Consider the following 26,081-nt stretch of genomic DNA (forward strand, 5'->3'; position numbering starts at 1 on the left):
TTTTAGGGGCATCATCTGATTGTTGGAGCGTCTCTGTATTATTGTTGGGTTTTTACCTTAAAATATATAAAGCACTGTTATTGTGATTTGGCGCTATAGAAATAACACACCTTACTGTTACATTTATATAGCTAATGGATGTTGCATTTAACATGCATTGTAACACCATTCTTCTCATACTTATGTATGCTTACTTACACATCCTTTAAGCTATGCCAGCAGGATAGGTCTGGGCCTGGCAATGCTGATGTGTATCTGTCACAAGTTTAAGCTTTTTAAGCTTTTCCTTCATCAGATTTATAGCCATGGTTATTTGCCATACGCCCATCGCTCTCTGGCACATTTTAAAATATATATATTTTAAACTGAAATAGTTTAAAACACAGGATAGACTGATGATTTTGGTGCATACTGTACCGTCAGGGTCCCCTCATGGAGGACTGACATACCCATCAGCTTCAGCTTTGCTTACATTAGCATTCATTCTCCTCAAAGTAAGGTGGCAAACACTGTAAGAATTACAACTACTAAACATGGGTGCACTGGCTTTATCGCGGTTACAGTGTTGATGCAGATGCAGCCTCATATTTAATCGTAATTAAATATGAGGCTTAATTAAATATTAATTTAGCTAATTGTTTGGGCATCATATGGAGTTAATTCAAAGTGAATGTCATAAAAGACACAGCTCTGAGAAAGATCTGTTAAAGATCGGCTGCTGTTGTTTTCATTGCAGCATCCCACATCCCCAGCAAGCTGTTTTTCTTTTCTGCTTTGCATTTTCCAGTGAAAATACGAATTTATTCTAGATATCAAAAACAAATATTTAGTATGATTTCAAAATATCTGCCTTAAAATGCCCTTTAAATCAATGAAGCAGTCATGTGTGAAAATGACCTTGCAGGTAAGTGAGAATTTCCCATTAGGGGAGACAATATGCAAAGCACCTATTTCCTGCTGTCACTCTGCTTTACAGCAACCAGGATGCATTGTGCTGCTTTATTTTTTTATCCTAATGTATTTCATGAAGTTGTTAACTCGTTTTCATCAATGGCCACAAGGAGTGATGTCATCAGGCATCTGTCTTTTCAAACTCTCTCTTTCTCAGTTGTGCTTCCACAGTTTATTCATAGGACGTCGTTTTCAAAAATGAGCCCAGTCAATTTTTGTCACAACATTGTACCTTCCAATTTCTACAGCACTGACTTCAGTCAGTTACACTTTAATGGGATTTCCATAAATCTGCTAAATGGCTTTAAAACAGCTTTGCCCGGATGTGAATTTCAGAAATCCTTATGTGGACTCTGAAAATATGTTCCAGATGCACACAATTTGGCAGCCATTCCCTCCACCAGTAAGGCCTGAGCTTGATGAAGCTAATGGGATTATAGGAGAAGAGGCTGCTAACCCAAGATTCAGCTATGAAATGTTTAAGCTAATGAGGGCATCTCATGAGGGGGAGCTTGATTACTTTGGCTTATCAGATGACACCAGGGACTGCGAGGTCACTGTGTTTACTGGTTGTAATAACGCACATACAGCACTTCTCGTGCTCATAAACCGAACTATCAAGATGAAACGAGGATTGTGTCTGTGTGACAGACCTACAGAGGCAACAGAAATCACTTAGGATTTGTTGTGCAGTGCTGTGAATCCAAACACTGAGCTCTTTGAAGAGCAGTCAGGATTTCAGGAGATATACTGTCACTTTTATACAAAAGCAGTAGTGTTAATTGATAAGCATATTAATTTACCAATATTTTACCTTTTTTTAAAAAAAAAATATTATCTGAAAACATACTTAAAAGTCGTGCCCACATCCAAATCCCAATGTAGAGTAGCTTAATAAAGCTTATTAAGCTTATGTCTGTACTTGCTGTAATAAGCACATTGCAAAGTATGACAGTCATTACAGTAATATATGTTGCATTTTTTTTACATACACACAAGTGTTCAACTGCAATAAATACACAAAATTTATTTTAGTATGGACACAGCAAGGTTTGCAATGTGAAATCATTTTGCAATAAATTATTTCTGAAATGAAATCATATATTTGTGACATGATTTAGATGAATCACAAACAAAGAAAACATGAGGGGTTACAGTGAGAGCCACAGATAGGTTAGGAGAGTAAAAAAATGAGAGGCTTTGATGGTTTTGGTCAATTTATGCACGTGCACTCTGTCAGTATAAAATACTTGTCAGTGCACAGGCCAATGTTGACTTCAGTCTTTTAACATTTCAGCCATTTATAATTGTTATTATTTAAGGTTGAGGTTTACCTGCTGTGGAAGGCCAACTTGCATTTTGAAAGATCAAAATCTGTTTTTACTAAGTGTAATTTCAGTGACCTATTGGAGCATAGAAGTTAAATGAGCTAAAGTTGTGTAAATGTTCTAAATCAAGTGTATTTTAGCTTCTATATATGTGGGCAGATTTGAAATATGCTGCATTTGTACTGGATCTTTAAAAAAGCCAAAGCTGTCTTATTTAAAAAGTATTGTGCTGAAGAAGACTACAGTCATTGAACAATACCAAACCAAAGATGTAAAATAATAATATAATCATGAGCAGTGATAAGCTGAACAATTTCTTGAACATTAAGTTAATTGTTAGGAAATCTAATTTAGTCACTTGTTTTTCTAAGCCGTGAACCAAAGCACACAGTATCGGGACTTTGCTCACATAAATTTAAGGCAATTAAAGTAATTTCCAAGTATAACCTTTGAAGTTTCAAAAACTGTAGTTTCTCAAATGGCCACTAGAGACTAATTAGAAAAGTGAGTCAGTCACCATAAACTGCCATGTTAAAAATGCCAGCCCCTTTGAGCAGATATAAGCACGTTTTCAGACTAGTACAAAAAAACTGTTTTAATAATCTTCCCATTTGGCACAATTGGTCAGTGGATCACCGTTTTTTATTGTATTGTATTGTATTATATTGTATGTGTTCTTGGCCATGCTGAGTGTAAGGTGGGCATTAAGCTATCTGCTAGGCTTCATGGGTACTAATTCATGTCACTGAAATGGACCTGCTGACTGTGTTGTTGCTGAGTCCTTTGAGGCATGTTATACGCAAATATTTGGCTCACTTGTTAGATTCATTGTAAGAGTGTAAGAGATGTGCATGTCTGTGCAATGTTGCCAAAGATTAAGAAAACCTTCCACATTCCCCCTTCTCATCTAAATATGGTCCCCTCTGGCCCCAAAATGTTATGATGTAAAAGCTGAGGCTTTAGGTTTTTCAAACACAGCAATCCAGTGGGTAATGTTACAGTGGCTACATTTATGCATGTATGTATTTTGTATGTATGCTAACGTTGTCATTTGTTCTTTTTGTGCTACAAAAAATAGGAAAATATAACTTATGCACAACAAAAAAAAGTTGCCAAACTGAAGAATGATTTGATTACTAAGTTAATGTCACTTATCTAGGGTAAAAATTCTGTCTGATCGGTTTTGTAGAAATCATTTTTAAGATTTGGATGTAGGTATGAACATTATTTTCATTGACATAGTGTCACAACATTTTTATGTAAGTCAAAGTGAAGAAGAAGAGACAAAAGAACTGTTTATAAAAATGTATTTTATTCCTAAGAAGCGTACCTTGCTTTTTACTTAGTGAACAATAGTTTATGTGAAAACCTCATCTGCAAAACGATGATGCCATATAAAACAAAGGACGTCCCTTTGTTTTACATGGCATCATCACGTGATATCTCTTTAAAACCATAAGACATCTGTCCTTTAATCCTTTGGAGCCTTTCAAGTAACTCTCTGGAATCAGCGTACATGAATTTGATGCTCCAGTCGCTTCATTAGTTGCAGTATGAGTCATCCTAATTTTTTTCTAATCCTTTCATTTTTATTTGCTTCACTCAGTTCAGTGTTGATTTGCTTGTGAGGCTTGAATACTCATCGATGTCAGAACACGTGATGTATAAAGAGCATCGAAGCCATTCTTGGCACAACACTTAGACATGTTACTGGCACGTGGAAACTTTTAGTCATAATTTTACACATTTAAATGTAAAAATATATTCAGATATGATATGATTTTGTCTAAAACAAAATGATGATCGATAGTTCTTTGCTGAATATTATCTTTTCCTCACTCAGATAGTCATTAAGATTACAGTGTTGTGATGATTGTTGCCACTGATTAGCAGACTTGCAGCTGCTTGCTTTCACGCCAGCGAATGAATTAATCAAGTCAACAAAGACAGGCTAATCACTGTTTTAACATTCCCCCATTAAATGAAGTGATGGCTAATTACTGCTTGTGCTTTAAGACAGCCTTTCAGGAATTTTTAAACTGCTTTGAAGTCAGATATCATCTTTGTCTGATATCAAAAAGATCTCTTATTCTAACCTTTCATGGATGTTAACTTTCATCCTGTTTATGTGCCCAGAGATCCAGAAATGCACAGATATTATTCTTTCTATGAGCTGTGAAATTCTGATAAAATAAGATTTGCCAATGGGTTAGTTTACCCAAATTACCATAAAATTTTTCACTTTTTTAAAAACTTGTATATACAATGCAAATTGTTTAGCTTTAATTATTTCAGGGGATTTATGCCACTGACTGAGATGTATGTCTTCAAAGAAACTAAATGGCATTGGATCATGTTCTGTTTTTGGCATTTGTAATATATGTATTTGGAAGAAAAAAAAGAAAGGTAAAGCGAGTAAAAGACACTCCCATCTTTCCCCTATTTCTATGTAAAATGAACCCTACCCTGAAAATTCTCAACACTATAGAAAGATTTGTTTAATATCAATATAATGAATTAATATTGCAGGTTTGTGCAGCAACTGTTTCTGTAATCATGACACACTCTGGCTGGTCCCTGTGTAAACCTGCAGTTCTGGTAGATGTAAGCCTGACAGATATTGATCGATGCAGACATTTTAATGACACATTGAGCTTTTTATTACATTTTTGTCACGCTGCAAACAAACCTAATGCTTTTTTATGTTGGGTCAGGTCTTAAATTGTACTTCTCATCTTTTCTCTGGAAAGAAAAGTAATAACGGGGGAATTAGGCTGATGTTAACCACCATCATTGTATCCACATCATAAGCCAGCCCCTGTAAAGATAGCCAGCTCAATGAGCTGTGCATTGTGTGCAGTAGCTGACTGTGTCGTTACATGGTGGAGTTCTTACAGTGCCAGGAAAATGTATATTTATTTTGCATGCAAAACAATATTTTTTAGCACCCTGCATTTGTCATTTGATCCATTTATAATCAATTCTGAGCTTCTTGGAAATGATCTGAATAGCATCAGTGTCAGACTTGTGGAGATGCTTGGCAGAAGGAGCACAAAAAGAGAACCCGATAATCAAAATGAAAAATTGTTTCCACATCGGTGGTTTCCCAACGGGGAAACCATGCGTATGTCAGCTCAGGAGACAAAACGGTTTTCTGCTTTATGTGGTTTGCTATCTTGACTTGTGCCTGTTGAGATTCAGTGTTTGTTCATGTCATTGTCATTATTGGATACTGTTTATAAGGCCACAAATAGAGTTTGAACCTTGACTTTTTCAGCCATCATAGATGGGTTATATGTACTTTTAGAAAAGAAAAAAGTCATTAATAAAAAAAAAAATATGCGTAACATTTCCTAAAGTCAGCCAACACTGTGAGAGGAATAATGTGTAATTTTTTTTCTCCTAAATGTTAGTTTGTCAAGCTTAAAAGAAAGACAAAAAATCAGGATTTAAAAGTCAGTTAAAACTTCATTGCAAAAACTGCAAAAATAAATCTATCAGCTAATACTGATCATATAATTTAACAGTAAACTCAAGAATTGCTACCTAGATGACCTTTTGATGCAAGTGTTCTTGTCAATCTGAAATGTAGGGCTGCATATGAGAAGCTAAGGCTAAACTAAGTTATTGATGGGATATTGCGACAGAAAGTTACTTTTTGATGTAAACTAAAAATGTATATTAGTAGAGCATGTCACAGTACCACAACAGCTGCATTATGTCTACTCAGTAATATTACTGAAACGCTTAAAGATTATCAGCTTTAGGTGGATCACTGATCTATCAGAAACATTCGATTCATGGCATCAATATATTCTCAGTCAATAGATTGACTCACTCTTAGATTAAGAGTCCACTAAATGGTTTCATGTAGAGGAGGGTTCGGGTCATTTTAACAGGCGTTCCACAGGGACCCATTCTTGGATCTGTTTTTTTTCTCACCGTGTACAAACAATATTATCTCTACCAGCCAAAACTGTAATATCTGTATTTATGCAGATGACACTATTATATATTCCACTGGCTTTTTGTTTAAACTGAACATTGCAAATCTTGTCTGGTTTTGATACATTTCAAAAATCTCTTATCAAGCATGAGCTTGTTTTAAATTTCAGTAAAATTAAGTCTATGATATTCATAAGGTCACCTAAAAGTAGCCTCCATTCTCTTCATAGTCATAAAACTGAAACTATTGATTTTGTTTTAAATACTTAGGATTCTGGCTGGACCTTAGACACGTTTTTAAGATACGTATCATGAAAATGAAAGTAAAAAATTGGATTTTTGTAATGAAAAAAAGGTCCAAAGATAACTGTACAATCCACCTTTTTGTCTGTGCTCATTATGGTGAATTCTTTATATGCATGCTTCTATGTTTGCCTTGAAGCCTCTAGAGTCTGTTTATCACAGTGTATTACAGGTTCCGATTTTTATACCATATGATTAAATATAAACACAGTACTTACAATGCCAGTTCATAGGGCATTTTAGCAATAGCTGTATCTCTTATTGGTGTTGAACATGGAAAAACTGGATTCATATACTTTGCTGCATAAATCGAAGGCTCAAAAATACAAAACTATATTATTTGATAAAATTGGAACATTTTAGAAGATTTTAATTCTTTATCTGTATCTGCCTTTTTCTTAATTTATGTACAAAGTGCATAATATTTGCTTATTTATATGAAATTTCTTTTTTGAGTTTGAGCTTCATCTTTTGATGAATACAGGGGATGGTAAATGAGCTCAAAGAGACAGGCCTCTTCAGGATAATGCATTCCTCTGAAAACATGCAGGCAACCAGCCGACGGCAAGCAAGGCAGCATGTCGACAATGAGCGCAATTGTCCTTGCTTCACTTACGTAGAAAGTGACAATTTCACATCGTCTTGAAATAAATTCAGAGGATGGAAGATGGTTCAGGGCGATCTTTCCGGTTGAAAAACTTCTGTAGCAAACCCTCCCTTTCTCCTGCAGTGTGCGTTACGTATTCTCACAGCACAGGGGACTCATAAACAAGGTTGGATAACAGTGGCGGTGGCTCAGAGTGGAGCGGTTGGGGTGGTTTGTTTTCAACTTCATCAGTTAAAAACAAAGAGGAGCTCTGTCTAAAACTGGCTCACGCATGTGTTCTTCTGGAGGTTATGTAAACTGAAGGCACTTTTCTGAAATGTTCAAATAAAACAATAATCTCTGTTTAAATGATCTGTTCTTCTTTGGAAACATATGCTACGTGCTATTTTCTGTCTCTGGCTGAAAGATGCATTTCTCTCTCTCTCTCTCTCTCTCTGATATGCTAACAAGCAGGCAGCAGAGCACAAGCACCAGTCGACCAGATGTCCACCAGTCGCTCTGTTCTGCGTAATTCTGAATGATTTGATATTCATGGCCTGCTGATTTGAAAACTGCCTCAAGCCAAATGCCTTGTTTTGGATGGATATAAATACATATATCTATCAGTTGGCTTGTTTATGCGGCAATCAATGTCAATCATCTTGCCTTTGCCAGCTGCCATGATACTACAGTGTTGCAGCATAAGGAGAATTGCAGTTAGTATAACTTTTGTACCACTGCTAACAACATTCTTAATAACAGATAATTCCCTGTAACTACAAACTGGATCACACAGTAGCCCATGTTTAGCTTTAAGAAAAAATTCTCAAAGCTGATTCCTCATCACATAAAGTGACTGGTTGTCTAATTTCTTGATCCTTCCTCCACTCACTTTTGCCATTTTAATATTGTTTTTTGTTTAAATATTTTACAAAATATAGTACTATATTCATCAAAACAGATTATGGCAAAACATCAAGCATCCCAGCTGGTCTAATTTGAATTAAAATCTAAAAATGATCACTAGACAAGTCACATGCTTGTTTAAAATGTTGTTTTTATTTCATGATTTTAGTAGCTTTGTTCATTTTCACGTGGATGTGAAAATTGGAAACTGATGAAAAATACAGGGGTTGATTTATTTATTTGAATTTAACAAACAGGTAAATTTTTATATAAGTAAGTTCTTAATTAGTTTCTTTATTTCAAGATGAACTGCTCTGATTTCAGTAGTGAGAATCCGTGCTACAGTGGAATAATCACTTTTTATGATCTCAGGCAGATAAGGTAAGCAAGCCCTAGGTGTTTTTGGTTCACACACTTTAGCGTTTTCTGACTAGTAAATATTACGCTACCAGGAAATCTGGCCATACAGCTGTGTAAAAACTAAATTTTCACAGGACTCTGCGCAATCCTGTACACCCCTGGTGCTTTCAAAGGAATTTAGATGGTATAAATCAGCCAGATGTTGCCAATCAAATGTATGAAGACCATTCTAAAGGTCAAATGTGAGACTAAAGCTTGGCTGAAACTGGGTCATGCAGCAGGCTAATAATACCAAACACCAGTGTAATTTTACAGGATGGTTCAAGAAGAAAACAATCATTGTGTTGCAGTGGCCCAAAGTCCACAACCTCATTTCAACTTGATTGAAATCTTGTCTCTGGACATTAATAGACTTGTGCATAAATTGTCCAAATTCCTGCTCAATGATATGAAAGACTGATTAAATGATAACAAAAACAATTACTTCAAGTTATTGCTGCCACAGGAGGTTCTACAAGCTACTGAATCACAGAGTGGGCTTATTTTTCCACCGGATTACAGAGAGTCCTGTGGAAATGTTCTTTCTCATATGACTATATCTTCATGAGTGAATAATTATGATGATGAACCTGCATTATAGTATGTCAGCATCACCACAAGCCTGTTAACATGTTGATAATAGTGGAGTGGATAATTATAGCAGGTTTTTTTTTATCTTCTCTACCTTATAACATATCATACAGCATTATGAACTGTCTATGCTGCTACGATTGCAACATGTTTTCCCTGTAATGCAGTATAAAGGATGCTAATCTAATTATTCATACCTCAGCACCTCTGAAATATCTATTAACAGTGCCTACTCATGGGACTAGTCTGATCATTTCAGCTGGTAAGACAACCAGTGGTGGATAAAAGAAGTCCACCGGCTCAGAAATGCTGCTCTCATGGGAACCTAACGCTCCAAACAGATGTTGTTCTTCCTCAGAAAGTGAAACCTAATAAGATGCAATATGGTCAACACTCCACAGGTTTGTGTCCTCCAGCCAGAGCAGACAGTGAGCAGATTACTGATCAGAAAGTCAAGACCTGCTGCCAAAAAGTGACTCTGGGCCACCTGTCCCCAAACACTGGAAAACAAGCTACAAGAGCAGCACACACATGGTTTCCAGTGCACACTGTCTGTGAACAGAACTGATAGTTTTCATGGGTTTGAAGCTGGTAAGGAATCACATTTTTGTATGTTAAAGAGCACCTGCTTGTTGACCTATGGAAAACTTCAAACTGTTATTGGCTCTATCGTTATTTAAAGACACACTTCACTCGTCTAGTGTGACAGACATGGTTTGTATCCATGCTTCTCAACACCTACTAAGAAAATGAATGTTTACAACTGATTTACCACTGAAGTGGTGGATTGAGTTGAGGTAAGGCTCTATGCAGGCCAGTCAAACTCCTCCGCACGTCACTTTAGGTTCAGCACAGAGGGACTGTATATAAATGGACATTAACCACTCCTTCGTAATCAGCTGTTTTAGGAGCGGTGGCTTTGAGTAAGAAACCAAGAATGTAGCATATTCATAAGGAAAAGGCTTGTCAATCACAAGCAAACCACACCTTAAAGTATATAGAATCTTTCAGGTAGGTTCCTCTGGGAAATTCAGTAAAGCTTTATCGTCACGAACAGGGTTTGAACCTGTGCGGGGAAACCCCATTGAATTTCGAGTCCAACGCCTTAACCTCTCGGCCACCGTGACTACAGCACATGCATGTACGATTTATCATAAATCATATTCATACAATATGAATTATCTTCGCAAGCAGTGGAAATGGGAAAGAATTAAGATTTCAGACACCTTTGTGGCGCCTTCACTTTTTACTTATCTGAGTTGTGTTGGATTAAAATCAGCTGATAACTGAAAAATTCTACATTTAAATTAAAGTAACTGGTTTTCTCTGATTTATTACTAGAAGCTTGTGTCTTTGTATTTTTATGTTTTTACTTGTATCTACTGAATTACTAATAGATAACAATATTTTCTCTAAATGCTTGGATTTTTTATTTTACTATTATCAAAACAATTCTCAAATTCTTCTATTTGAATATAATTTTCTTTTTCTAGAAACTTGGAATGGATGTTGAAGCTTTCTAATTCTGTAGTCGGGGCCTTTCCAAGTACTCTTCACTTCATTCAGCCATAAATGCAAACAATATCAAAATACCTTCACGGCAAATGGCATAACCGGAGGATATACCATGATGCTGGATGTTATTATAAACCCTGTTTCGTTTTATATCTCCAGGTTTGCTTTCTGTTTCTGATATAACCAAACCTGAGCAAACTAATCATGAAATCAGGGAACTGCACAGAGTTCTATCCTTCCCCTGTCCAGTGAGGCGGAGGAGTAAAGTACAGTTATATAACTGTGAAAAATATATAGCTGCACCAAAGTCTGTGATTATGAGACCAGCACGTCATGTCCTACTTCAGATGTTACACAATGGGCACTCTCACTAAAACGCATTCATCCATACAGTTCAGCAGGCATTTAGTACCTTCAGTGTAATACTGTTGAACAATTGTATTTGGGTTTTAAGAACACAATATAAAGGAGAGAATAACATGACCCACTTTTGCTTTAACTAAATTCTTCATTGCATATCTTCAACTTTGTGAGCTTTGAGACATGATGTGTTATTCTGCTGAAGCAGCCAACAGAAGGTGGTTGCACTGTGGTCACAAAGTGATGGACTTAGTCAACAACATTACTTAAGAAGGCTGTGCCACTTAAATGTCATTTTGGTTCTATGGGAGACAAAGTGTGCCAAGAGGATTTAAGAGAGCCTGTGTCATTTTTATCCTCAGTTTCCTGTTCTTACCTGACAGAAGAGGCACCTTGTTTGCTCTTCTGCTGCTGTAGGCCGCCTGCTCCAAGTTTTGATGTGTTGTATGTTCAGAGATGCTTTTCTGCAAATTTTTTTTGTAATGAGTGATTATTTGAGTTTCCGTTGCCTTCCTATCATCCTGAAACAGTCTGGCCATTCTCCTCTGATCTCCTATGACTCCAACAAGGGAATTTTTCCCTGGACTGCTGCTCACTGGATATTTTCTCTTGGTAACTCTTTTTAATATGACCCGCAACTGAGGGCCTTTCTTTTTTTCAGACCATCTTTAAAAGAGATGGTTGTGTGGGGAAAATCCAACCAGATCATCAGATTCATATCAGAATTTAAGCAAGACTTAAATCCATTTAGGGATAAAAACAGGCAATTACATTTTGTGGCAATTAACTGTGCACAACCAGAAGCCTAAAATAACAGTGAAATGGCAAAAAAGCATTTAGCAACGTGAATCTTACGTATAACACAGTGTAGTAATTTGGGATAGAGTAGGAAATTGTTTGTGCAGGAAACAGTAAGCAAACCTGCTACTCTGATTTTACAGCGAAGGGTGTTATCAAGCTTTACATTTTTGACTAACTTCTTTCTTTTTAAAAAGAAGAAACAAAATTATCCAAAAGCTTTAACTGATGAAATCCTTTGTTGATGGAAAAGTAGATGAAGATGACTCTTTTTTTAAAGATTTTCCAGTGGCGCAGGATTTCTCTTTTAGAACACTTGAAAGCTCACCGAATATTTGAGGCATTAACTAACTCATCTAGTACCATCATCATCACTCTGTTGCCAAAATAGCTGAAGCACAATGACTCATTCATCATGCTCTGAACACATACTCACACTGATGTTGCAGGGGGGTGGGGGTGTCTCTCAGCAGAACCTCACAAAGAGATAAAGGACGATTCAAGCCTTTTAATTATTCTTCGCAATCATTTCTCATTCCTATGTAATAACCAGTCGTTCTCTGTAACAGAAGGTGATTCCTGGGTAGATGAGTTTGAGGTAAGCAAATTGTTTCTCCAGACAGGATTGATGACAGTATTTGCTGATGACTGCCGGTAGCTGTGAGTTTAGATTGGCTGCGGGACACCCACTACTGATAATAAATTAACATAAAGTGCAATGTATTTAATTTTGTTCTATTGATATTACAGTTTAATATAACTTTCAGTTCAGGTAAACATAGAGCAGAACAGAAGATGTTTTTATTCTGGCGTTAGGTCCCTGTGTGTGGCAGAAGTGTGATCACTGATTTTCTTCCACGCCACTGAAGCAGAGTGACCATGACATTCAGCACTGTATCTGACATTTTCAGCTTGCACTTCTACTCTCAGAGCTCCTGCATCCATCAGGAGTGATTTAGTAAACAGAATTTCCTTCGCAATCTAGAATTTCCTTTAAATTGCGGCAACAATTGATTCCCATTTTTTAAAAAAAAATAAATAAATTGTAAAATTACAGGCAAATAAACAATTGCACTGATGCTGTAACCCACTCTATACTGTTGTTTCTGTGCACTTAAAGCTTGCCACATGTATGTTTTGACCTTGCAGTGTGAATAGCAAAATGTGATAGCAGCCTACCATAAATCAGTGTCACAGCACAGACTGTTCCAGCCACATGCAGGTAATCTATTTGTGCCAGTGTAATTTGTTCTGGGTTTCTTGCAGGCCCAGCAAAAAAAAAAAAAAAAAAGGCATCCATTTGTGCTGCATCTTATGCATATGTGGTATTTCCTGGCAGTGAAGCTTTAGCCATGCACAGTCTTTTGGTACTTCTGATTCACATTGTGAAAATATTTCTCCACCATGACGCTAATTTAAGCATTTACTGTAGATGGCTACACAGTGCTTAAGTAACAAGACTACTGACAATGAATTTCTTTCTTGTTGTGCCACACATTTAATTCTGCAGAAAGTTTTCTGTTCCTAGTTCTGATATTAATGGCTTGTACTCTAAGATTTTACAGTTAAACCCATAATTTGTTGGGCAAAGGCACAGTTTTATAGTTTTGCCTCTGTACACAACTGCAGTGGATTTTATATCAAACAATTAAGATGTAATAGAACTGGAGATTTTCAGCTTTAATTCAAGAGGCTCTACAAATAAGTTGGATTCACAGTTTAGGAATTGGAAACTAACATAATTGTAAATAGAGGGGTTGTTTTTAAACTTGCATTAAAATCTTTTGCAGTCAATGACTGCCTGAGGTATAGAATGAAGTCTAAAATTGGCATACCAAGTGTTATTTTTCCTCCTTGAGATGCTCTGTCAGGGCTTTGTTGCAGCCTCCAGTGGCTGTGTGGGTCTCTCTGCATTCAGAGTTGTTTTCAGTAACTGATTGGACTGTGAAGTGCCATTTATTCAGTTTTGGAACATTTGGCTGAATTTGCACAGCCTTGCAAACTTCAGAATTCGTCCTGATACTTCTATCAACGCTCACATCATCAGTTAACTCTAATGACCCGATTGTGCCGGCATGCCCATACCATAACTTTGCCTCTTTGGCAGAGAATGTGTTATGCTTCAAATCACAAGCTGTTTCTTTCCTTCCCCATAATTTTTCTCTTTCCATCATTCTGGTATGAAAGTTAATCTTGGTTTCATATGTCTTTTTTTCAAAAGCATGTTGCTGTTTTATATGTTTTCTGGTAAAATCTAATCTTATTTTTATGTTCTTGAGTGTAACCAGTGGTTTTACAGCTTGCTGTAAAACCATTCATAAAGGTGTGTCTGGCTTATAGACTTTGACAGTGATATCTTTGGACATCAAAATGAAAATTCAACACTTCGAATCGACTTCAGATATTATGCCTTCCTCATTTGTCATGAAATATCACAGGAACAGGCCTGACTAGGTCATGAAACAGCTTGTCAGTCAATTGTCCAATTAATTTTGAGCTTTTGAAGATGAGGCTGTATGCATGAAAATGACTGCAATTCCTAAACAGTTAATTTAAATTGTATGTAAAGCCCCACTAATTAAATGTTAAAATCCACTGTGGTGTTGAACAGAGGCAAAACTACAAAAACTGTGCCTTTGTTCAACAAATTATGGATCTAACTGTATTAAAACATCCCAGCTTCTTCAACCTTTGAATTACGTAACATCATCACATTTCCTTGAGATTGAGGTTTGTAGATCAGCATTAATTCAAAGCCTTTTGGTGTTATATAAGCAATGGTTGTTCTGCTTTTTAGTGTGCTTTGACATTCGCTTTGATTTTGAATGATGGATTATTGCAGCTGTTCCTTATTTATTTCAAACATGTGAAAGTGTCCAAATAACTAGAAAAGAAATCATAGCCGTGAGAGTTCACATTCAGATCCTGCCTTTGTTCACTTAATGGGTCGTCATGGTTTGTTGGGTCAGCAGTGCATTAGAGGAAACTTTCCTTACGTAACAACTTTCTTACCCAACAGCTTATTGGATCAAATGGGAGTGGGAGGGAGTGAGTGAGGAAATTAAGTTTAAAAAAAGAATGTGAAGGCTTTGAGATTTTGCTAGTTTCTGGGGCAAATCAGAATAAAACTGTTAATCTAGAAAGATTGAATAACACTTTAAACCTTGAATGTGGAGAAGCCTAGCACTCTGGCCTAGGCTGGCCACAGATGGACAGCACGGAGGATACTGAGGATATCCGTGCATCCATTCTCAGGGGTCCCATTTCTGGGCATGTCTGGGAAACAAGCAAATCAATCAGTGTCAATTAGAGCTTTGTTCAAAGTAAACCACATCCTGGATGTCAGACGTTCATTCTGCACTCAACAGCGGGCAATGCAATTACGCTGCAAAACCTCTGAAGGGCTAGAGGTCTGAGAGGATGAAGTGGTGCATATAAAAGGCTCTTACTGTCTTTTATCTATCCTCTCTCAGGTACCCTCCTGAGCAGAGACTTTCACTGAGCATGAGAGAGGGTAGCCACGCTGGAAGCCCTCTGTTTCATGTTGTGAGCCTGTCCCTGTCAGACACCACTGTTTGGGATGCCATTCTACATAAGTACGCCGATCTTCAAAGCCTCTTTCCTGCTCCCCTCTGCTGCTCATGCTCTGATTTTGATACCTCTGCAATGAGATGGGAGCAGCAAGAGCCTTTAACAGTCATTGATTCCTGAAGTCTACAGTCTGTATAGTCACTTCCTCTGCAGCTGGAAAAGGTGTGAATGTTACCCTTTAACAGCCGAGTCTGAATTAGATTCTGAGACGTGGGAGCATAATCGCACTTGACTTGCAGTGTGAGTTACCGAGGTAGGTTGCACATCCTTTCTCTCACATTGCCACGATGCTATATTTAATACTTCATTTCTATGCAGACAACAAGCTTACATCAGTGTATACCTCAAGGAAATGAACAGTCAGACAAAGACAGCAAAGAAAGAAAATCCTCCCAGCTGGATCCCCCACGCATGGCACAGACACATGTTGTTTAATTCTTTATTGTATATTTTATCATAATGTAAGGGGGTGGAATAAGCTGGTAACGGTGAATATAGATGTGTGATACAAAATATGATAGTGTTGCTACTGTTGTTACTATGCTATTTCAATTGCAGTGATATATTCTGGGCCATGTTTATATTGTTATTGTTTATTTTTAGAGTATATATAGCTTAGCTAAAGGTAATTCAAGGGTATTCATCTAATGTAGGAAATGCAGCATTAAAATGTACACAAAGCACATCTTCCGCTATGGTGCACACTAATGCCAGGGTTGAAATTTCAGTCCCTTTTCATTATGGTTGGTGTGTGGTATAAACAGAGTCCACTGAAGCAGAATATTTTTCAAGAGGTGCTTTATTTATACTACTTTAAAAAAAAGTTTAGTTGAAAAGCTTTCCATCGGAAAATGGATTTGTCTAAAACTTTTGCACAGCCCTTCCTGTCATAGCATGCATCGATAACAGTGATGCCCTATTTTGGTTGAACGGTTGAAGCTTTTGTGTCGTGATCGGTTTCTGTAGCAACACGATTTTGAAAATAGCTCCCCTCTCTAACGGCCCACTGCTGTCGCAAGTTCTCCAGGCTGTAGCCCACTCCTGACGCATGACTCATTCATTGCTCATTATCATCCCACTCTCATTTCGTCCTACCCAGTCTCCCCTGCTTGGATATCTGATGGTGGTGTGGGGGCGGGGTACTGGCTACTACAAAGCTGGTGCATCCGTGCTGCGATTGGCTGGTGGGATCCCTTTAATCTGCTCTGACTACTATAGGGTCCACCCCCATACTCCTCCCCCTCTCTTTGCCCTCCCTGACAGCATCCATACACAACAGTGTGCTGTCTCTGTTCCAGGGAGAATATCAGCTCTGCACAGGGAGGAGAGGATTAGCCACAGCCACTCAGCTCATCTGCATACATGTTCCCAGAGAACCACATGAGCACCCAAGGCTGCACCTCTTTTGTATAAAAGCTGGCACTCCTATCACAGAGTCTCCACTTCATCTACTCTCACTGCTGTGAGGAGATTCAAAAGGGACCACAGTTGTTGTTTAATTTGTTTTGTTTTTTTCTTTTGGACTCTTTTGAATGATCTAAAGACTTGTTTATATCATTTAAAAAGGCCATGTCTCTTTTTAATTGGCAAAATGAAAGTAGTATTATTTAACGTATATCTTCTTTGAACATCAAGGAGTTTATTCCCCTTTTTTTTCCTGGGGTTGTTTTTTTTTTCATCCATTTTTTTGCTCCAGAATGCCATCTAGAGAGTCCTATGAGGTTTGCCAGGAAGAGAAGCCTCTGGTGCAAAAGGCCAAGCGTGAGGCCAATCAGGAGGATATTCTGGCCGCAGCCCTGGGGATGAGGATGGGGCCACAAAAACCTTCAGCCACTTTTTGGCAGCCACTTAAACTGTTCGCCTATTCGCAGCTCACCTCACTGGTTCGCAGAGCTTCACTGAAGGAGAGCGACTGGCCCTCCAGATCTGAGAAAGCCCACAACTTTAAGGTGAGCATGAGTCAACTTAAAGAACGCTTGTCAGCTGTTGCATCTTTTGGTTTAATTTCATCATGTGTGGCCACAGGGCTGCTGCTCTCGCCTCCCTTGTGGGAGATGGAAGGGGAGGGGTGTGGGTTACTGACAGGGAGACTGGGGATGAAAAACAGAGCTGTTTTGGTCTGTCCAGTGAGCCCTAATCAAAAGAAAATCTGTTGGGTGGTCTGTGAACCACTGCTGTTAGTTTGAGCACCAGATGGAGAGATTAGGCCAATAGAGAGCAGAAAAAGTGGCGGACAGTATCCCCGTTTGGCTCAGGCTCACTCTCCTAGTTTGGCTGGTTAATGGGATGGAGAACAGTGAGCGATATATTACTGTCAAGGCTTTTAAACTGCTGATGCTCACTCATCTCTCTCTGCTGCTTTGTTCTCCTGTTTTGCTGAATGTTACATTTCGACCTTTAGAGAATTTGAAGCCTCTGCAGCCATAAAGGGGAAAACTATGCACGCGAAATCAAAATCAAGAGAATATTTTGAAGTATAATGAGTGAAACGTGCACTTTGTGTCTTCTAATGTCAAACTTTCTAGTTTAAATAGGGCTGACATTTACATTTACTGTGTTAAATTAATTAAAAGGTCCACATTAGATTGTACTTTTGAGAGTACGATCTGGTATGGTAACATGCAATCATGGCTAAGGATGACATCACTCCAGTCGATTGATGTCAGTGTTTTGTGTTTACAGTTTTTGGATATTTTATAGCACGATTGCCTCCACACTTCTACACATCTAACAGTCTAACAATACTACACAAAAGCCTTTTTATCTAAGATCGTTAATGGCTAAATGCAAAAATGCTGGGAGAGCTGTGGTTTGCTCTTTTTCCCAGAGGCCTCCCTGATTGGCGAGGCTGTTGTTAGCTCCTGGAGCGTGGGGCTTCCTCTGCTACACAAGAAGTTGTCTTACCATAGACTATTTCCTGACAGCTCGCACCTTTTCTCTCGTGAGGTGTCACAACATGCTGCGCCATGATGGCAAAGCCTCTGGCACTCAGTGTCACGGCTGCACCCGCCAAAGCATTGTCATTTTGAGGGCCTGTTTAAACAACAATCCTCCTCCACTGTGTCATTTTAGGTGGCAGCACCCACTGGTCTCCTGGAGAAATCACTGCAACTACCCACCGTTTCCTTCTATCTCGTCATTGCACTTCATCGCTAATATCTGTCACTGTCCTCCTCTCTGTTGTAGGTCCATACCTTTCGGGGACCTCACTGGTGCGAGCACTGTGCCAGCTTCATGTGGGGACTGATGGCTCAGGGGGTCAAATGTGCAGGTATGACTTGTTCTCAGTCGAATTACATAAACCCCTTGATTACTTTACAGCTTTCTTTCGTTGCGTTGGTGGTGGGGCGTCGCTGTAAATGGGTTACTTGGCTTTCAGTGCATCTGGAGCTGGATTATTGAGTAGTTTAAGGATTATTAATTGTGTAACAGAATGAAATGGGGTCTCTATGACTGTGATGTAACAGATATGTTACATGAAGTAAAAAGCTTCTTTTTTTCTGATCTACTTCCTTATTTTTTGCTCCAAAGTCTTAAATAATATAATAACTCCACAATCCTCAGTGCTTCTTCACATTCTCTCATCAGTGTGACCAAAAACAAAAGATTTCTGTGTTTCCATTTTTAAAGAACATTTGCAGTCTCGTAGGCCTGAAAGCACACAGTACAGTTCTCGTTGCTTTCGTGGAAGATTTCTGTGTCTATTTTCTATGAATTATTATTAATTTAAGAATATTCACCAATAGTCTACAAGCATTTTCAGTCTTTATGAGACAAATAACATCCACACATTCAGCTCTGCTACTGTGAGGGAAATGGTTGCAGTGTATTTACTTTGTTGTCTATCACATACTCAAACATGAGATTCCCATTTCATTGTAAGCATTCGTTCTCCCATCTCGAAATAGTACTATAATATAGTCTGATGCCTGTCTTTGATGTTTTATTGATGAAACAAAGTGTGTCACATAAATCTGCGAGAGCTCTGATATTAATTATTAATGCGCTGGTTTTGAACAACAATCCAAATAAAGGCACATATGTTTGGAGCCAACCTTTATCGACTTTAATACATTACCATTCCTTCAGACTCAACCTCAGATCCCAGAATCTAGGGCAGCAAAGTCTCACACGATGCTCGAATTTGCATACCAAAAAAAAAATGTTCTCCCACCCCCTTTTCTTTTTGTGAACTGCTTTTGGCCGGGTGCCAGAAAGCCAGCCTCTGCTTGTGTTTGTTGTGCCACATTTCCTCATCAGAGTACACCCCCCAGCCTCATCCCATCATGCCCGTGAAGGAAAACAAAGCTGGCATGTCTCTTTAATGAGGAGTAGAGATGGGAGTGTGGGGAAGGAGCACTGTTTCCACACACATTAATATTCAGCCGGCTTCAACCTAAGAGCTAGGTCACACAGCTCAACCCTATTTAACTTAAATACTTGGTAGGGGGAGAAAAAACAGTCCCTTTAACAAACACTTGTAATGCTTCTTGTTTGCACTTCCAGTCAGAAAGAGACCGGTTTCGACTGGTAACTCTGCTGATTAGACATGTTGATAATGTGCTGATTAGAAATGAGCTCCCAGCCACCAATGAAACTCTTCTAAAACACTGAGCAGCAGCTTCATTACCTTAGCAACAGAGACAGAGGTGACGGTGCACCAAAGCATCATCCCCTGTTTCCCAGTGTCCCCTGGGCTCCTCGTCACCCACCCCACCTGGGACCCAGGGCTACCGTTGAGCTCGCATGGACAATAGGAACTCAGCAGCCTTGTGTCTGATGACAGGCCCCCTCTGCGATTATAGTGCCTGTCTCATGTCCTTAAGAGAATCATCTCTTAAGGTAATTACATTTCAGCATCAATGCATATAAATTCAGGCAGTGTGAATTTCTCAAGGGGCCCATATTAATCAAAATATCATCAGAGGTCTTCCAGACATGTAGCTTTCAGAAGAAGCTTTTTTTTATTTAAAATTAAAACATAGCAGTTCTTTTGAGAGATTCAAAAGATGTCACATTTGTGAAATAAAGAGAAAAAAAACACATGGCAATTGTCAAAAAACCTTTAATAGAACTTGAAGACGGCTCTGAAGATCTAAGAGCTCGAAGAGCTGCCCCATTTTAGTCTGGGAAACTAGGTCTTCTATAGCCCGCAGTGCCTCAATTGCTGCTTCCACAGCCATTGTGTGTGAGCTTGGATTTGGAAAAGAATAGAGCACACAGCAGTGCTGACTGTCCCTCCTCCGGGCCACAGCTTTTTCAGTGTTCGTCTAATTCCCAACATGCGTCTCTGTTACAAAGCAGCGCTGCAGTGTCTGCATCTGCTCTCCACGGGCACCTCTGTTCCCTACAAGGTGAATCCTGCCCTGAAACAGCTGTGCCTCGGGTCTTGTGACTGATGGCAAAACATCGTGTTGAGTATGCTATCATCTTGACTAATGTGCTGCTGGGCTGGCTATTTAAACACCCACTGAGGGCCAGCCGATGTCTGAAGTAGGAAAAATTTGGCTAAGAAAAGATATTTCCTCAAATTGGTGTATCAATTTCTTCTATCTATTTTTAAAAGGATAATTTCTGTGGTTGGTCAATGTCCTGTTGTCCTTTTTTATTGCTAATACATTTCTACTAAACAAGCTCCCCTCTAGCGGTGACTTTAGCGAAGGTGAGCCCAATGCCATGCGTAGCAGAGAAAGAGCTCTCCAAAGCTCTCCAGTGGTCCTGTGACATTTCAGGGGCAGATATTGATCAAGGGGATTAACACTGCTTTGCAAGCCAAAAAACATGTGAAACCAGCGAGCCAAATCAAAATAAACTCAGGGCTGAGCGCTGTGTAAAGGCTCTGAGTATAAAAAACAAACTAGAAGCAGTCATTCATTATGCTATATTGCCTTTTTCATGGTGACTTTAATGCTACAGATATGCCTGAACTTAACCATTTGCGTGCCTCTTTCTGTGTCTGTAGATTGTGGCTTGAACACCCACAAGCAGTGCTCCTCTCTGGTACCAAACAACTGCAAACCCGACCTGAGACACATCCGGAAAGTTTACAGCTGTGACCTCAGCACGCTAGTTAAAGCTTGCAATACAGCCCGACCCATGGTGGTGGACATGTGCATAAGAGAGATCGAGTCCAGAGGTTAGTTTAACGTGAGCTCGTGAACTTCAGTGTGTTCTGTCTGATTCAAATATACGCAGTAGAGCTGAAAATAACAAGACAGGAACAATAAATGCTGTTTTTGTTAGTCCACAGCTGTAATCCTACACACTGATTAACTGACAGCTCTCAGGTTCAAGGATTCTGTTTCTCGCTGTAAAATAGCTTCCCTTTAATTTTACAGTAAGCGATCTGCAATATATACTACTTAGGTTGAAGTGTTAAAAATCTGATTCAATTACTGACTGTGTTAATGTTTCATTTTTTGTTTTTTTTGTCGGGGTGGGTAATGGGAAGGGGCTTGAGAGGAGGGATGGGACTGCTGGTAATTGCAGATGTTTAATGAGGAATACATTACTCTGTTTCCTGCTGCCTTAGTTGATTGCATTTCAGTTAAATCATTCAACTATGTAGGAAACTCGTTGGTTCCCTCATTGTCTGCCCTCTAATATATGTCTGTAGCTAAGTTTGATTTATGTCTTTATTATTTTGCTCAGTGATGCAGAAAAGTATTTGCATCTGCCCATGTTGTTCCACTGTGTGACACTGTGGACATTTTATCCTCAATTTCTTATGCATATTTAAGACCGTTTAATGGCATTTCCTAAATTAGCCATGGAATTCTATGTGGCTGAATTTTTCTCCATTACTTGTGACAGCCCTTACAGTGACTGAAAGGTTGTTTATTTTCTGTTTGCTCCTCAAGGACTGAAGTCAGAAGGCCTCTACAGAATATCTGGATTCAGCGAATCAGTGGAAGAGGTCAAGTCCAGGTTTGACAAAGGTGTGTTTTACATGTTTTTGTACAACTTTCAACTCACAAATTACACTTTGTGCCTGCCTATGTTTATGAGACTCATGCACAACACTTTTTTATTATAAAATGACATATTTGTGAAAGATTAGTGCTGCTTTGGTAGTGAAGATCCAATCCTGATTTTTCACTGCGTGTGGACAGAGAAGGACGGCCTCAGGAGGCTACAGACCACTCTCGCTGCCTTAAAGACAGCCATGAAAAAAAAAGATCCTTGCTGTGTTGGGATTCAGTAGTGGACTTAGTAAGAATAAAAATGTCTTGGCCTGGTGCAGTGTGAATTTTAACTGCAAGAAAAACCCTGCAGCAGTGGGCTAAACTCTTAGCCAGATCCGCATGTGGGAGATCATCCATGACAGAGTGTCATTCCAGCTCACAGCACTGTGATGTTCAGTCTGCCAGCACAAGTAGGCCATGGCCTGCTCTGAAAAGCATGCGCAACCCAGGGAAAGTCAGAATAAAACAGGCCAGGCGGATGATAGCAGCTACTTTGCAAAAATATTGAGCAAGACTGCTTTTTTTTTCTTTTTCTCCATGGCTGTCTTTATTTCTGAATTTACTCTGTGATGTGAGATTGTTGATGTGAGCCATATCTAGTGAGAAAACTCTCACTTTCTTCTCCTTGTCTCCCCCTTTCCATCACTCGTCTTCACAGATGGCGAGAAGACAGACATCTCAGTGAATGCCTATGAAGACATCAATATCATCACGGGTGCATTGAAACTGTACCTCAGGGATTTGCCTGTTCCTGTCATCTCATTCGACGCTTACCCCAGGTTCATTGAGGCTGCAAGTACGTCACAACCAGACAAATTAGTCAGAAACACACCTGTTTCACTCAGTTTGATTTTTGCTGGCAAACAGTTGTCGTTAAGCTCTATGCTGTTTCCTTCATTTGATCACGAAATGAGTCACATCAGAAGACATTACCTGCATTTATTCATCTTTTACTTTGCAGAAAATGTTTTACTGGATATAATGTACCAGATGTGAGCTGAAGAGTACTGGACTCAATGTAGTGAAAAGAATATCTACAACAGGGGTGTCAAACATAAGGCTCAGGGGCCCAGAATCAGCCTGCTGGAGTGTATAAAGTTTGGGCATTTTAACTGTTTTTACGCAAGTTTTGCAACTTCTCCTACCAATAAAGACCTCTCCCATGGCCATGGATACTGCACCAAGATTAAATAAATGGTAGATAAAATGAAGAATTCAAAGATAGAAAGTTTTTGCTGTTTGTTTTAACATTTACTTCTTATAATTTGAACCCCAAAAGACATGCTGATGAACATTTGCTACTTCTTCATTATGTAGAAATTACACATTTTTCCTTGTCTTAAAAAATCTCAGGGATTAAATGAGTAGTTCAAGTTCTTTACACTGACAGAAAGGGGAGTTTTATGTATGTCGGCCATAGTGTAAAATGAGCTTGACATCCCTGATCTAGAGTAATTGTGCAATATGAGTTCTCAAGCTGCAGCTGATGTTTTTTTCCCCCTATTTTTTAATATATATTCAAATGTAGTATGAGCTGCAATGTTATTTCATTGCAGCACAGCGATGAGCGCTATGAAAATGTACAGCTGCTTTCAATAAGCATACAGTCAAGAGCACTAAGTGTTCATTTGGACACTCAGTGCTCCCCCACCAGATTTCCTAATGGAAACTAATGGGTTTTACTTTTACTTCACCGGAAGTACCTCCAGTAATTTGTGACTGCCTGCTCTAGCTACACTAATGGCGTGCTCCTTTGTCTTTTGCAGAGCTCACAGACACAGAGAAGAAGCTGGAAGCTTTCCGCGAGGCTCTTGCTCTCCTACCACCACCACACGCTGAAACTCTAAAGTACCTCATGGCTCACTTAAAAAGGTGAGTAATCCAAGGTAATTCTGCAAGAGCCAAAGAACCGTAAAAAAAATAATTAAGAGGGGTTAGTGAAGGGTGTAATGCTTCTGCTGCGGGAGGGGTAGACTAAACGTTATTGGCATTTTTCAAACATCAGCCCCTCCTTTGCCTTTATTTCTTATCAGAAAGTAGAAAAAAAAATAAATTAAAAAAATTAAAAAGAGTTAAATGTGTTATATATAAATATGATGGTGCCAGAAATATTTATGATAAATACTATTTGTTGATGTTTTCCATAATTTAGTTTATATTTCTAATTAGATTGTGCACTGTGAAAATCATTTGAAGCTGTCATATATATTTTATATTAGACTGTGTGTATCTTACATGTTACCTTTGCATGCGGTTGCTGAAACTGTTCCTTTGCGAGGGTGTATGTAGTATTCTTCTAACTTTGATAAACGTTGCAGGGTGACACAAAATGAGAAATTCAACTTGATGAACGCAGAAAACCTTGCCATCATTTTTGGGCCCACCCTCATGCGTGCACCCAACACGGACGCCATAACAGCACTGAATGACATCCGCTATCAGAGACAGGTGGTGGAGGTGCTCATTAAAAAAGAGGATGTACTCTTCTAAACAAAAAATAGGACTTTTATAGAACAGCCCTCTAATCATTTTTTGTGTAAAGACTTGAATGACTTTTTTTTATTACACTGATTGATGCTTTTTTTTAATGCCTTGTGTATGGACTAGTGCTAACCTAACATCTGTCCTCCCCTGTACTGGGTGTGGATGAGGAACCTTACACTTGTACGTACCTTTTGTCTCCCCATTTTTGTCGGGGGTTTTTTGAAAAGCTGACAGACCAGCATGCATGGTGCAAGGTCTTTGTTTGCTTTGTAGTCGTAACCCAGCATGTGTTAAGATGTGTAGCGCTGTGATTTCTGCTTTTGTCTGTAACACAGTAGATTTTGTCCACATTCCCAGCTGCTTGCTGTGCAGCTATTTCTGTGAAACTTTATATAGTTGGATGTAAAAAAAAATAAAAATAAGCTACTAATTTTACTGGGGTAATTTTTATGATGCTGTATTTTTTTATCTCCTCGAATGTTTCTACGTCACCTGCAGTTCTTTGAATAAGTCTTTCTTCTTAATGTGTACACACTGCTGGATTTTCCTGACCTTAACATTTTTGTTGTGTTAGAAGCAGCATTATTTGTGAATTTGATTCTTTTTTTTTTTTTACTGTAATGTTTTTTGTACAAAACTTGTGCATGGTCACTTTAATTTATTAAACCTTACTCTGATAAATTAAGTGCTTAATGAGTCATCTGAATTGAGATAATAAAAAATCAAAATCAATAAATATCTGGTTAAAAATGCAATTAAGTGATTTTCATTCTTTTAACTTACAGAAACTCTGTAAAAACAAGAATCTGGGCATAGTAGCGGTTTTTGACACGGGCGGTTGCCCGGGGCGCCATCGTGGTGGGGGGCGCCATCACGGGCATCGGCAAAAAAAACCAAAAAACGAATTACTTGTACTCATGCTGCCCCGACATCATGCCAGCACATATTGGGAATGGCATAGGCACCGATCGGCTTTCTGTTGCCCATTTGCTGGGAGTAAGGGCGCCCTCTGTTTGCGAGGTGCGCCTGCTGCTTGTGGCACAGGGAGGAGAGGGCGGGGCGGTGGGGGATTCTCTTGCTGGCTGGAGCTTGCAAAAAAAAGGAAATAACTAAACTCCAAACGTTATGTTACAGATTTTAATATTAATTAGTCATTGTCAATTGTTGATTTGTCCTGTTCTCATTGTATGATGTATTATGATGGCTGTTTGGTAGCCATTTGCATACTATGTATACTCTCTCTCTCTACATATGTGTGTGTGTGTGTGTGTGTGTATGTGTTGGGGGGGGGGGGGGGGGGGGGGGCAGAGGGAGTGTTCGCCCAGGGTGCCAAACAGGCTAGGACCGCCACTGTCTGGG

General features: G+C 38.9%; 1 protein-coding gene and 1 non-coding gene across 2 annotated transcripts; one reads left to right on the forward strand and one right to left on the reverse strand.

The window, feature by feature from the left end:
* Nucleotides 1-10,054: 10,054 nt before the first annotated feature.
* Nucleotides 10,055-10,136, reverse strand: trnas-cga (transfer RNA serine (anticodon CGA)). Its single transcript has one exon. It is a non-coding gene; the product is annotated as a tRNA-Ser (tRNA).
* A 6,373-nt stretch (nucleotides 10,137-16,509) lies between these two features.
* On the forward strand, nucleotides 16,510-25,477 carry chn1 (chimerin 1). The gene is made up of 7 exons (XM_006788460.3): nucleotides 16,510-17,222; nucleotides 18,460-18,544; nucleotides 21,236-21,409; nucleotides 22,134-22,211; nucleotides 22,897-23,034; nucleotides 24,005-24,110; nucleotides 24,557-25,477. Exons 1-7 carry the CDS (start codon nucleotides 16,971-16,973, stop codon nucleotides 24,726-24,728), a joined length of 1,005 nt encoding a protein of 334 aa, XP_006788523.1. The 5' UTR covers nucleotides 16,510-16,970; the 3' UTR covers nucleotides 24,729-25,477.
* Nucleotides 25,478-26,081: the final 604 nt, after the last annotated feature.

Source organism: Neolamprologus brichardi, chromosome 16, assembly GCF_056152115.1.
Source record: "Neolamprologus brichardi isolate AB-2024 chromosome 16, ASM5615211v1, whole genome shotgun sequence".
In the NCBI taxonomy this organism is placed as follows: Eukaryota; Metazoa; Chordata; class Actinopteri; order Cichliformes; family Cichlidae; genus Neolamprologus; species Neolamprologus brichardi.

Excerpts from the sequence above, each read along its gene's own strand:
- chn1 (XM_006788460.3), top strand. The coding sequence starts at position 16,971 with ATGCCATCTAGAGAGTCCTATGAGGTTTGCCAGGAAGAGAAGCCTCTG. Across the intron at positions 17,223-18,459 it reads AGAAAGCCCACAACTTTAAG|GTCCATACCTTTCGGGGACC; the intron begins GTGAGCATGAGT and ends TCTCTGTTGTAG. Across the intron at positions 23,035-24,004 it reads CAGGTTCATTGAGGCTGCAA|AGCTCACAGACACAGAGAAG; the intron begins GTACGTCACAAC and ends TGTCTTTTGCAG.